General features: G+C 39.6%; 1 protein-coding gene across 3 annotated transcripts in view; it reads left to right on the plus strand.

Moving 5' to 3' along the window:
- The first annotated feature begins 100 nt into the window (after positions 1-100).
- Positions 101-13756, plus strand: part of LOC127629859 (max-binding protein MNT-like) — a 35015-nt gene continuing 21359 nt past the window's right edge. Inside the window, exons 1-5 of one of the 3 annotated variants that reach the window (XM_052107138.1) lie at positions 101-375; positions 2000-2067; positions 8057-8615; positions 8930-8971; positions 9691-9802. In XM_052107138.1, coding sequence (XP_051963098.1) covers positions 8146-8615; positions 8930-8971; positions 9691-9802 — 624 coding nt within the window. In that variant the 5' untranslated portion in view covers positions 101-375; positions 2000-2067; positions 8057-8145. Of the gene's footprint in view, positions 376-1999; positions 2068-8053; positions 8616-8929; positions 8972-9690; positions 9803-13756 lie in introns of all 3 variants that reach the window. The other 2 variants (XM_052107136.1, XM_052107137.1) reach the window with 2 other exon arrangements.

The raw sequence follows: 13756 nt of genomic DNA on the forward strand, positions 1-13756 counted from the left end.
GTGTTTTGAAAAAACCTTTGCGTTTGGGCGGGGTTTTGGAGGTAGGGGCGGAGCCCAACTGTCTGTACAATGAGTATGGTATGTTGACTGAATACCACAACCCGCCATCTTGTTGTGACTCGTCTACGTGCGTGGAAGAGTGTCTTCAAGGGGGATCCCGTCACGTCTTTCCTTTATTTATTTATTTTTTTTATAGGCGAGAAGGTTGGATCCCGGGCAGACGCTTTTAAATCTGGCTAGTTAAAGCCTCCTTAATTAATTTCAGCCATTGCTTCTGGACTCGAGCGTACAACGAAACAGAGATGAGTATCGAGACGCTGTTAGAGGCTGCGAAGTTTTTGGAATTGCAAGCCCAGCAACAACAGAAAGCACGTGGTAAGAACTGGACAAATGTTGGGTCTGTTGGGGCACAGACCTCCACGACTGGCAGAGAACGTCTTGCCATCATTTATCAAAGTAGTTCTGAAATGTAGAAGGCAGTTATTTTGAGATAATGTTGCATGGGATGTCTTCATAGGCTATGAGATATCAGGAATCAGTGTGAAAAGTGGCAATTCATGTATTCGTATTTAAACTGATCGTTGCAAACTGCATAGTTAAATGGTGGTATTTACGCCCACTTATCAAACTGTTGTTTCCCGGATAGTGACAAGTATCCATGCATGAAAATGCAAAGAATGTGTATTTATCTGCTTTGACTGGTGGGATAGTGCATGCTTAAACACTTTAGTTCAGATGGCAGGGGCTCGATGTAGGAAAACATACCTGCTTGCTTGCTTGCAAGGGCGGTGGCTTACAAGTAAGTGTACGAGTGCTAGTTGCGCTTTACATAATGACAGTGCTGGAGTATCACATTGACGTGTTCATTCATAATTTTATTGGGATGTATGCATACAAGGCTTTGTTTAACTCTCTTAAAGCGGTCTTTAGTACAGTTTATTTATTTCGGTTTAAGGTCTATGGATTATTGTTTTCTCTCCCGCTCGGCATGCATCCAAGACTGGGGCTTTCTCGAGCGCTTCGTCGACGTGTCCGCCCTAACCACGCCTTCTTGTAAGTTCCGCGTGGACAAAGCCCGCCCCTTTTCCTCCATGTGCGCGCCAGCTCTGTGTTGGGAGGGGGGCTTACAATCAGAGGGGAAAGTAGGACAGTAACCCCCCTGCTTGCTTTTCCAAAATGTACTGCAGTTATATAACACGGCTCTATGCGCAATTTTGGATCCTAGTGTTGCTCTTGCTATAGCTTCGCATTTATGCACCGGAAAAAATAAAAACAACAAATCGTGGAGGAATTTGCTGTTCAACATCACACGATGTAGCTAAAATGTGCAATTAATCAAGTTAATTTGGTGGGTTGTTTTAGTAACATGTATTTTACAACTGTTTCACCTGGCAATGGAAATCTTAACAATCAATTTCGCTTCTTTATTTTTCAATACAGCTGACTTTGTAATTCTACTCTGCATGTGACTCTGTAAAAGCATTCAGCCAGCAGTTTGTCATGCTGGACTGTAGTTCATTGCACGCTGGTGCATAGTAATTTCCTGTGCGCAGTTACCCTTTGCTCTCTATAAGTATTAAACAAGTATACTAAAACACTTTGCACAGTCAGGTGTTGTCCATAGGCATGTAAAGAAACACCTGACGGGCACATTTTGTAGGCAATATGTGGATACCAATTTTTTTTGTAGAGAAGCATTTAAGTTTTTAGGCCTCTATCTCTACCTTGTTGGATGCAATCTATATTCAAGGAAAAGTGGAACTTCTGTGATTTTGATATTATATTGCAGATTGCATTTAACTGCAATAAATGCATTCTGGACTTAATGTTTCATTAATCATCTGTTAATCCAATTTTTATGTTAATCTAAACAAAATGGGGTGTGTTAAGAGGGATTGAATGGTCACATTTCACTCTTGTTGACTTGAAAGACTTGCTGTTCCTTGTGTGTTCTGCTTCCTTGTGTATTCTGGTAATTGGATGTTGTTTTATTCCATAGTAACTAGACATCTACCCCACACAGCACCTGAGGCCTGTACCATGAAGCATGTTTAGGTGGCTAGCCAGGTAAGTTTTAGTTTGTGTCAACCCTGGGGTTTAGGTACCATGAAAGAGCGTCAGCCTTTTTGTGTTCATTGCCATAGTAACTTGCGTTCCATGGCTAACCTGCTCTGCTGGAGGTTTTGTTCTGGGTAACAGGTTGCTAACATATACTGAACCAATCAGCTGTGGGTAAAGTGACACCTGTGACGCAACAAAGTCTCTTCCGTGTGTCTCTTAAAAGTGCATTTTACAGAAAATAATCTTAGAAATCCACAAAAACCAACTCTTCATGATAAATTATTTAAAGTGATTTTCAGCAGATGTAGTCTTGTATTTTATTTCAAAGTGGTGTAAGCGATTTATGCTATTCTGGAACTTTCCCGAGACTGAGCTGTTGAACTGGACATGTCCCCTTTTTCCAAAAGACTGCCCTCCAAAGATAGCGTTGATATCGAGTGCGTCTTCTTCTGCTTATCAAACAACAGTAGCAAAAAATTGCCCTCAGCTGACAATGGTAATGAATTTGAAAATTACATTAAAGGGGTGTCCACACTAGGCTTTGAGCACACAGGTTTTTTCAGACAACACAATGGACCAGGATATGATGTCATGTGTGAGTGCTTCTGATGTAATGTTGCTCGTAGTTGGACAGCCGACTTGTGAACTCTGTTTTGATCGATGAACTCATCATTTGACGTCATTTACAAGATGGTGCAACCTCTGAGCATAAACCGGAGCTGGGTTTTGTTAAGCATAAAAACAAACTTTTAAGTATTTTCACTTTCAGGAAATGTCTGTATATTATGAAATATTCAATAAATGTACAGGAGTATGTTAGGAAGAATTTTTTGTGTATCAATCAATGCCTACATTTTCACCTATTTTCCTCGGAAAATAGCTACAGGATAGCCAGCTAGCTAGCATCTGGAAGACTGTGCTTGTGTTTATGCATTTGGCATGTGTTCATGTTACTTGTGGTTGACAGGAATGCACTAAGGTCGGAAATAAATAATACATCACAAATAAGAAATCGTATACATGTATTTAGTTAAAATATATTGTCTGCTCACTTTCCTGTAAGAATAAAACATGCAACTTCAATATATTTATTCTTTGTTTTGAGCCAAGAAGTCAGTGTGTGTGAGGTTTTGATCTTCTATTGGTCATGTCTTGTGGTCGTACAGATCCACGGATCAGACAGTTAAAAAAAACTTGAACTTTGGTACGCAGCGTCATACAAAATTTCTCCACATGAGCTTGTGTTTCCAGTCTCCAATGTTCTAATTGTTTGAATGGGATTGAATGGAGCACAAAGTGTTGTGTGACTGCCCCTTAAGGCTAAATCCTTAAAACTGAAGAAAAAAAATGCTGCCTTCATACAGACGTAGGATGAATATAAGGTGCTTTTAAAACTGTTCTGGGCCCAGTTTCCATAAGATTTACATTCATTCAAAAACACTGTTGGTTAAGCCATTAAATGATTAGGCAGCAAGTCAGCTGCCTAAGTTTTCAGATGCAGCCATAACCTTAATTAACCGCTTCTACTACTACTACTACACTAGAATAGGGTTGCAACGGTATGAGATTTTCACGGTATGATAACAGTCTCAAAAAATAACACGGTATATGGCATTACACAATTACTATTATCAGTGAAAACAGAAGGGTTATTTGTTTATTTTTGAGCAAACACTTTATTATAATTGAAACTTGAAACCATTTATTTTATTGAAGTATGTGTAAAAAAAAGTCTCCCTTTTGAAAATAAAATAAGCAGAATTATAATAAACAGAATTATAAACATGATAAAAAGTAGCATGTAACTACAAGATGTTATATAACTGAAGCATGTTAGTTTATATGTTAAATTAACTACTTAATGAAAAATAACATCAGCTGTGTGAGCTTTTGAAGTAATGTACTATGATTATTAACAATTAACATATACTGTAGATGCACAACAACGAGGCCAGACTGCTCTTGTCTGTCCCTATAACTCCGTGCTTCTCAACTGGTTTTGTTTCAGCACAGATTTTACATTGGACATCAAGTGTCGACCTGCCATAGATTAAACATAACCTGTATTTAATGTACCCTGGGTTGCATTTTCTTTTATGTTGCATAGTTTTGTTCATGGTTTTCCAGTACAAGGACATGCATCAAATGTAATTATTTTTGTTGTTGATGTCAAAATCTACAGGAAGTTTTCTCTCCCCTTTTAAAAATTGAAGAGCATATTAACTTATATGAGCCCATTATTATCCCGTTTGTTATCTAATATTAAATATTTATACACATATTACACAGAAGGAAATGCTCCTCATTACCATGGTTAGGTCAGTGTGCTAGTCTTAAATAATAGTAATAATAATAATAAATTAATGTATTTATGAAAAATAAATACTAGCTGAAACACATCTTGAAACTTTAACCACAACTGCCTCTGTTGATATAAAATTAGGTCTAATAGATTCTACCTTTAGATTCTTTCATATGAAACTAAAACATTTTGTCAAAATATAACAGTTACTTTTACTCATGTAAAATCCTGAAACAAATTTGTAAAGGTGATGGTGTGTAATTTATTTATTTATTTTTTTGGCGCATAGCACAGTGTTGCTCTTTTCCTCAGTGCTGTTTGGCATGTCAGGGCTGCTACTGTTTGAGAGGTTCGAATTGACAATCTCCGTAACACTTTAAACTAGAAAAGTCTCGCTAGAATTTAAATTGGTCACAGTTTTGATGTCTGCGCTCCGCAATATCGAGGGAAGCCCAGTTGTTGAACGCGCGCACTAGAGAGAAGAGCAGATCATTAGCGCGAGCTCGTTACACTCGCGAGAAGTATTTAGCCGTTTGCGAGATTATCATTAAATCTGCCTCGGCACGTAAATACTCGATCACTTGGGCGGCCGCCGAAATATCTTCAATGGTAGAAGTTACCATGGCATTGTTATTTCCCTGCTGTCCGCGACCCAGTCCGAATAGACCAGTTGAGAAACACCGCTGTAACTCATACACACACACTCATGTCAGACCGCCTCGCTTCTCTGACATCTTCTGTATGTGTGTGTGTCGCAAGTTGACGAGTCTGACAGACAGTCGAGAATCTCCGTCCGGTTGCATTTTTTTTCTCAATACCGTAGATAAGCAAATGTACATGGTATGATAACCGTCCATTTTCAAACCGTGGTATACCGTGAAACCGGTATACCGCTGCAACCCTACACTAGAACATGCAAAAGTTCTCTTAAATACCGCTGACTCTCTCACAAGAAGTGAGTCATGCTCGCTCTCTCTCGGTTCACTATAAACGTCCCTCATTCAAGTGCACGCGCACATTAACTAATCTCATACTCAAGATCAGAGCCTGAGTTGCCATAGAATGCATCTCGAAACCAATACTGTAGTCCTGAGTTTAACTAGCTTCTTGGTAAAGGCCACTGGGCTTTTCAGAAGCAGGAAGTTTGTGCTGTTCGACTAGCAATGTGGTGATTGGTTGTAGGTGAATTGCTGCTTGTTTGGCTGAGATCAAGTTGAAGGAAGACAGAGCACTTTTACCACCCCCTGTTGTTGACACACACAATAAGAATGCAAGTCTTAAGTCTCATTATCCTCTGAGTGCATGTGATTTGACACTGCCCGACTTTCCATTCTAATGAGATACATGACATTCCATGCACACACAAACACAATGTGCTTCTTAGTCTGTTTTTTATCTAGGCCACTTCATACACATGTGACCTCTTTACTACACGAGGTGTTAAGAGGATTTTAAAAACAGGTAGCATTATACATTGTGGAATAATTCATTACCATTTGACTGACACTGGTTGTACAATATGAGGAAGCAATTTCATTCCGTGGTGTCCAGTTGGTACTACGCTCTTCTGCTTTTTGACAAATTGTTGTTGTAAGTATCTCTCAGAAAGTACTAAAATTCACTTACCATCTGAAATCTCTAAATTACAAATGCAGCGATGTAAGTAAAATTCAAAGACCTTTTGGAATGGGAGAGGGGGTATTACTTTGAAACTATCAATGTTGAAAAACCCCTGAATGTCTATGGTGATTATGGCCCTGCTCTCCGATGTCACACAAAGGTACTAGTCTCCACTATTAGACTCACTGTAAAGGTAAATTCTATTTTTCTTAAATGATGTCAAGTAGGGTGCAGCAATTGATGCTGAAGGCTTGGCAAAGGGCCAAGAGGCTGTCCGATGGTGCTTTTGAATAGCCCAGCCCCTGCAGATGTAGGGAGTATAGTTGGAGGGGGTCTTGCATCATGTTTCCAGTTAGGCCAGCGAAACCTGAAGCCTGTAAACCATGTGCTCTAATGAGTGTACTCTCTATGCCTCACTGTTAACCAATAACACTAAATTGGCTGTATGCACACAAAAAGCTCCTTTAAAGGAATGTATGCCTCCGGAGGCAGCATTTTAAGACGTCGTAGGAGCGCTTCCAGTGCAATGGCTATTCTGAAAGGTAGGCATCTTAATTATGGTGCCATGATTTTTGGCCATGTTCTAAGGAAGTCTGGAAGTTTACTGGCAGTTCTGAGTACTGAAATGCCATTTTATCAGCTTGACCAATTGATTGGCCAGCCATTTTTAGATGATACAAAAATGTAAAAAAAAAAAAAATGGCAGATTAAAATAGGGCATTGCTTGGATAACAGAAATACTGAGTAAAATCAAATCAAATCACTTTATTTTCACACTACCATGTACACAAGTGCAACAGTAGGTGAAATTCTTGTGTGCAGTTCCGAGCAACATAGCAGTCATGACAGTGACGAGACATATACCAATTACAGTAAACAACATACTTACACAACACAATAATTATATACAATGCACAGTAAACAATACACACAATATAGAATACACAATATACAATAAGTGGGAGTATATGAAATATATATATAAGTAGTTGAATTGAGGAGAATATGTTGACAATCCAGTGTGAGATTATAGATTAATAAAGTGCAGTGCTAATTACTGATTTCTGATAGATCAAGTGTTCAACAGTCTGACTGCTTGGGGGAAGAAGCTGTCATGTAGTCTGCTGGTGCAGGTCCTGATGCTGCGATACCGCCTGTCTGATGGTAGCAGTGAGAACAGCCCATGACTCGGGTGGCTGGAGTCTCTGATGATCCTCCGAGCTTTTTTCACACACCGCCTTGTGTATATGTCCTGGAGGGAGGGAAGCTCACCTCCGATGATGTTTCTGGCAGTTCGCACCACCCTTTGCAGGGCTTTGCAGTTGTGGGCGGTGCTATTGCCGTACCAGGTGGTGATGCAGCCAGTCAGGATGCTCTCTACAGTATTAGTGTAGAACCGTGTGAGGATGTGGTGGTTCATTCCAAACTTCCTCAGCCGTCTCAGGAAGAAGAGGCGCTGGTGAGCCTTCTTCACAATGGCCTCAGTGTGGACGGACCATGTGAGTTCCTCAGTAATGTGGACACCGAGGAACTTGAAACTGCTGACTCTCTCCACCGGTGCTCCATTAATGGTGATGGGGCTGTGTACTCTGTCTTTTCTCCTGAAGTCCACTACAAGCTCCTTGGTTTTACTGACGTTGAGGGAGAGGTTGTGCTCTTGTCACCAGCGTGTCAGAGTGTGCACCTCCTCTCTGTAGGCTCTTTCATCATTGTCAGTGATCAGACCTACCACCGTCGTATCGTCAGCAAACTTAATGATGGCATTGGAGCTATGTGTTGTCACAAAATAATTATTTAGTTTTTTACTATATTTTGCTGTAAAAAATAGGGCATCGCTTGACTGATATGTCTGTTTGACTCATATGTCTTGACTGATTTGCCAAACTGTTCGTTTGACAAAATTTCTCATTAAATTATTTACCAACATTAAATTCTATTGAATAAATAAGTATCAGCATCAGTATCAGCCACTGAGAACCCATACCACAAACCCACTTGATCACTAGTTCTGTGTAAACGGTTTATCTGTGGTGAATCAGTGTTTTTTTTTTTTTCCTGTATTTCTTTCAGCAGAAGAAAATGAGCTTCAAGAAAGGCGATGTCACGAACAGGAGGCAGAGAAGCGAAGAGTGGAAATTAACTCTTATACTCAGTCTTTTCGAATGAATTGCATTACCTGGGTGGAGGAGTCTGGTCAAGAGCATCGCCACATCCCTGGACCAGCCCCACCCCCTCCCCCAACCATACCCATCACGGTCATCCCCATCCCAGTAGTGTCCTCCACTCCCTCCGCCCTCCTCCCACCCACCACTACAACTGTCAGTCCCTCGGCAGCACCCCGCCTAACACCTCCCAGAAAAGATGCCCACTCACTGCCAAACCAGCAGACTGTGCACCAGCGCCCCCTCATCTCGTCTCAGTTGAAGGCCGAGCCAACATCGCTGTCTCAGTCCAATGGCACCAAACCACCCCCACCCCAGCAGCTCCAGACCTTCCCGGGCTCCAACATCACATCCACTCTGCATGCACTTCTCCCCCAGCCAGGACCCCCTACAGCCCAGCACAGCCCTGCAGCTAGAGGCAGCCCAACGGATGACAGCCGTTATTTGGATGGCAAGAAAAGACCAGGAGGGTGAGTCATGGCTTGAAACTGTTATTTATGGCCATGTGAACAAATATTTAAAAGCATAGTTCACCCAAAAATTAAAATCATAATTTACTCATGTTGTTCCAACCCCATATGACTTTCTTCCGTGGAACACAAAAGGAGATGTTAGGCAGAATGTTGGCCATAGAAAATGCATTTAAATTATTTCAGTGAACTGTCCCTTTAAGACTAAATCACATGAAAGTCTAGTTTATAGTTTCTTGTATGTTAAATATCACATTTGGGAGTTAAGCATTTAAGACTTAGATAATAAAAGACCATGTGACCTGTTTTTACAGGGCAGGAACAAGAGAAGTGCACAACAAACTCGAAAAGAACAGGTAAATTATTTTCTCTGCTCCTCGTTTACCCCTTTCATGAAGTCACCTTCTTTCATCCAGTCTTTACCTCTACTGGCTAAAACAATATACAAGCCCCTTATTCTAAAAAACAACATGACTATCATCCTTAAACATGCAGTGTGCCTTTTCTGCACACCCAACAGAATTCCCAAATGAATGACTAGTTTCAAACACTGCCCATTCGCCATTCCAACAGGTTGTCTCGCCCCAAACTCACCTCGTTGGTTGACCCAATGTTATGACGGTTTAAATAAACAGATTGCACGTCTGTTTAGTGCTGCTAGTGGCTCAAAAATTACATGCCTTACCTTCAAACCCTGATTTTACTTGGCGTTAACCTCTGTTTCGAGCATTAATCTCAAAATGTCACAAATGCAGTGAGATTAAAATGTTGAAGTTTTTTTTTTTTTTAAAGCAACAATGGATTTTTTTTTATTATTATTTGTTTTTAATACTATATTGACTTTGTTACACTAATAGTTTTTTGGGCATGAAATCAGAGACCCTCACTCTGAACACATTGTAAAGAGTAATGTGTCTCGGCTGACCACTAGTGATTGGATCACCATGTGTAAACAGGACTTAAAATTTACGTTTTTTTGCTCACGCATTGATCAATTAAATTAATTACTACTTACTGAAATAATAAGTGAATGCTGACACCAGCAAAAACCTTGCCATTTATCTCCTTTTCTCAGACGTGCACACTTAAAGGAGTGCTTTGAAACCCTTAAGAAGAACATCCCTAATGTTGACGAGAAGAAGACCTCCAATCTGAGTGTTCTGAGAAGTGCTCTGAGATACATTCAGGTAAGAGCAAGTTGCAACGTGTCTCATGTTTATGTTCAGTGTGTGCTGTACTTCTGCATTTCACCACTTACCACATGTCAGCAGACTTCGAGGTCTACATTTACACATGCAAACAATGCTAGAGCAGCATATATACAACCCAATGAGGCAACTTTTTAATATATATATTTATCCCATTTTTATCCCAATTTGGAATGCCCAAATCCCACTTCTTAGTAGGTCCTCATGGTGGCGCGGAGACTCACCTTAATCAGTGTGGTGTAGGACAAGTCTCAGTTGCCTCCGATTCTGAGACAGTCAGTCCACGTATCATATCATGTGGCATGCTGTGCATGACACAGCGGAGACTCGTAGCATGTGGAGGCTCATGCTACTATCCATGATCCACACACAACATACCACGTGCCACATTGAGAGCGAGAACCCCTAATCGCAACCACGAGGAGGTTACCCCATATGAAACTACCCTCCCTAGCAACCAGGCCAATTTGGATTAGGACACCTGGCTGGAGTCACTCGGCACGACCCGAATTCAAACTTGTGACTCCAGGGATGGTAGTCAGCGTCTTTACTTGCTGAGTTACCCAGGCCCCACCAATGAGGCAATCTTAAATGTGTAAGTTACAGTGGTTTGGATTGAAGGTTAGTAGGCCAGAAATGAGATATGTCCACTGCTTGGACATAGCAAGGATGAAAATAAGGTGCATTTTGAACTGTTCTGACACCGGTGCAGACAGACTTGATTGGATGATCCTGGCCATTACTTGTATCTGAATTAATTATTATAATTTCTGATTTAATGTCTGTAACGTCTCAAATACATGAATAACCAACACTCCTGGAAACATAATAAAACAAATTTATAAAATCTTTCTATAGCTATAGTATTATTTCAAATTTCACAACTTAGTCCCGCTGTCCACTAGAGTTGAAATGATGAGTCAACATTATCGGCAATGGTCGACAATAATTTTCGTTGTCGAATAGTGGTCTGTTTTTATTTAACTCAACATGAGATCTTTTGAAACGCAATTGATGATGCGTGAGAGCAGCACTTCAGCTCGCACTTGATTGAGGAGAGGGAAGAAAGAGCAGCTCACAGTCCAGATGCACTCCAAACTTTCCAAACAGATTAAGGTGATGTAGATCATATTATATTTTACAAAAATGCCAAATAAGTAAATACAGAAGCAGTGTCGTCATGAAATAAAGCGGAGCCGTACCTAGTGTTCCGCTTGAGCAAAACTTGCCTGTCAGAGCGCCTTAAAAGGAAACACTGCGCTGTTATATACTGTATTTAATGCATCCTTTATTAAAGTTCAATAATAAGGCTGTATAAATAAGCACAAACTCCGAAACTGGCATTTGTCTGTGCGGTTAGATCCGCCTGAAAAATCTGCCTTTTCACACTTCTCCCGGCTGATACACTGTCTTGGGAGACGCTCATCACTGGCGCACACTTGCTGCAGCTAGATTTTGTTTATAGTGATTTCTCATGATATGCAGCTCTATAAAGAAGAAATAATTAGTTTTTTGTGAGTTAAAGATGGATCGAAATCAAGTGAACACAAAGGTGAGAGGGTGTAGTCTTGGCCCATTATACAATGCAATAGAATATTTTTTTAGTTGTCTTTTATGGTTTGTTTTCTAAAATAAATATCTAAAACTATGTACACTTTAGCAGCTGTACTGCAGAAGAAAAAGTTGTTATCAGATACATTTTTATATAATATTTAATACATTTTAATTTTAAAATATCGAAAAATCCTTAAAACAAGATACATTTACCTGAGAAGCAGCATATTAGATATTTAGACTTGCTTTTAGAGCTAACATCTTGAATATGAGTATATATTTTGCTCTGGCAGAAGTATGAACAAGTGAAAAAATACACTTATATTTAAGATGCATATCCTCTTAATGCAAGTCTAAATATCTTATATGTTGCTTCTCAAGTAAATATATCTTGTTTTAAGGACTTTTAGACATTTATTAAATGGAAAAAAATACTCGATAACAATAGGATGTTTTGCAATGAAATGTAATTAATTAAACATTAAAAATCCAAGTAGTTTTTCTCCTTTAATTCAATGATTGTTATTTAGAGGTATTTTTAAAAGATGATTTTGTCCTCTTTATTGTTAGTAAGCACGTTTAATACAACCTTTTAAGTTTGGGCACAAGCTGAATAGTCGGTTAAGAGCTAATGATTAATTGTTGCAATAATCAACCGAATTGTCGAATAATTGTTTTAATAAGTCGATTCTAAAAATAATCATTAGTTGCAGACCTACTGTCCACATATGTGGACATACATTTTTGGGAAAACCGCTTGCTCTAGAATATTTATAATTTTTTGAATGTTTTTTAGGTGCTACTTGTTACAAATCAAAAAGGGAAATGGAAAATTCACCTAGCAGTCACACTGGGGTCTCAGGAGGTTTAAGAGATAGTTTACTCCAAAAGTTACTCTTGTTATTTCAGTCCTCTGTGACTTACTTTCTTCCGTGGAACGCAAAAGGAGATGTTAGGCAGTGTTTTAGGTCTCAGTAACCCTTTACCTTCCACACAATTAAATTGAATGGTGCCTGAGACTAACATACTGCCTAATATGTCCTTTTGTATTCTGCGGAAGAAAGTAATACAGGGTAGAAACAACATGGGGGTTAGTAAACTATGACAGAATTTTAATTTTCAGGTGAAATATCCCTTTAACCATTGCCCTTATTTGACTAGTGTAAAGTGAAATAATAAGTCGTGCTCTGTCTGATTAAACAAAGCGTACATCCAGTGCCTCATTCACTCATGCACACTCAAGCACACCTACAGACAAACTCTTTAAGAGACAAAGAAAAAAAACAATCAAGACTCAAGATGTGTGTGTGAAACTAGGACAGTGTGGAAACAGAACTGTCACTGGATCCCTGATGCCCCCCCACCCCATGATTAAGCAGTTTGCTTCCAGTGGTTGATTTGACAGAGGGACCCAACCCACCACATTATCTCTCATTCGTTCTTTCTGCCACCTGTTGCTCAACAAGGCTTAGGGTGTGTTTATTTAAAGCACATGGCTTGTCAAAAACAACCAGCCCTTTGCTATGGTTTCTCTAGAAGTGATATACTGGGAGGTCAAAGTAAGTTTATGTAAAGGTGCAGGGTTTTAAATGAAAATGTACTTCTGCAATGTTTGTTTGCTTTCTTTGGAAAACCATACATGTGACAAGATCAATGTTGGAAGCTATCAGATGGTATAATTTATTGTTACAATGCGAGTTTTATTCATATGGCACAGAAATAATTAGGGTCTCAATTATGATGAACACTATCAGATACATTTACTACTACTGAGTACTACTAATAATAATATAATTTATTATATCATTAACTCTTAATAGCTAATACTTACTAGGACTGTGCAATATGGCTACAAAATGTACCAACATTTTTCAGCCTATTGAGGATATTTGATATATAGCTTATTTCAATTTCTGTTACGTCCATTACTGTTTTGTTCCATGTTCCTGCTAAAAGATTAGAGTGCTTGATGCAGGTCATAGGGCTTTTCTCTCGGTGATTAGTGTGTGTGTGTGTGTGTGTGTGTGTGTGTGTGTGTGTGTGTGTGTGTGTGTGTGTGTGTGTGTGTGTGTTTTTGAGATGGGGATGGGCTTTGGAGACAGTGTCGACTCTGCACAGTATGTATCCAGGCTTGCCATGGGCGGTGGAAGGCACGCGGGACTCGCCTCCACCCGTCTGCTTCTACTTGCGTTCCTCTCCATGGCCCCTTCCACCGTGCTCTCACCGACCAATCAGATTCTTCCAGGACTAAATAAGAGGATTGTTTGAGATTACTTTTCATTTTATTCACTTTATGCCACCTGGGGCCGGTTGCATAAAACTGTTTTAGACTAGTCTTATTAGTTAGTCTTCTAAAATGTTGGTCTTAATTTTTTCAGT

This window comes from Xyrauchen texanus, chromosome 36, assembly GCF_025860055.1.
Source record: "Xyrauchen texanus isolate HMW12.3.18 chromosome 36, RBS_HiC_50CHRs, whole genome shotgun sequence".
Classification (NCBI taxonomy): Eukaryota; Metazoa; Chordata; class Actinopteri; order Cypriniformes; family Catostomidae; genus Xyrauchen; species Xyrauchen texanus.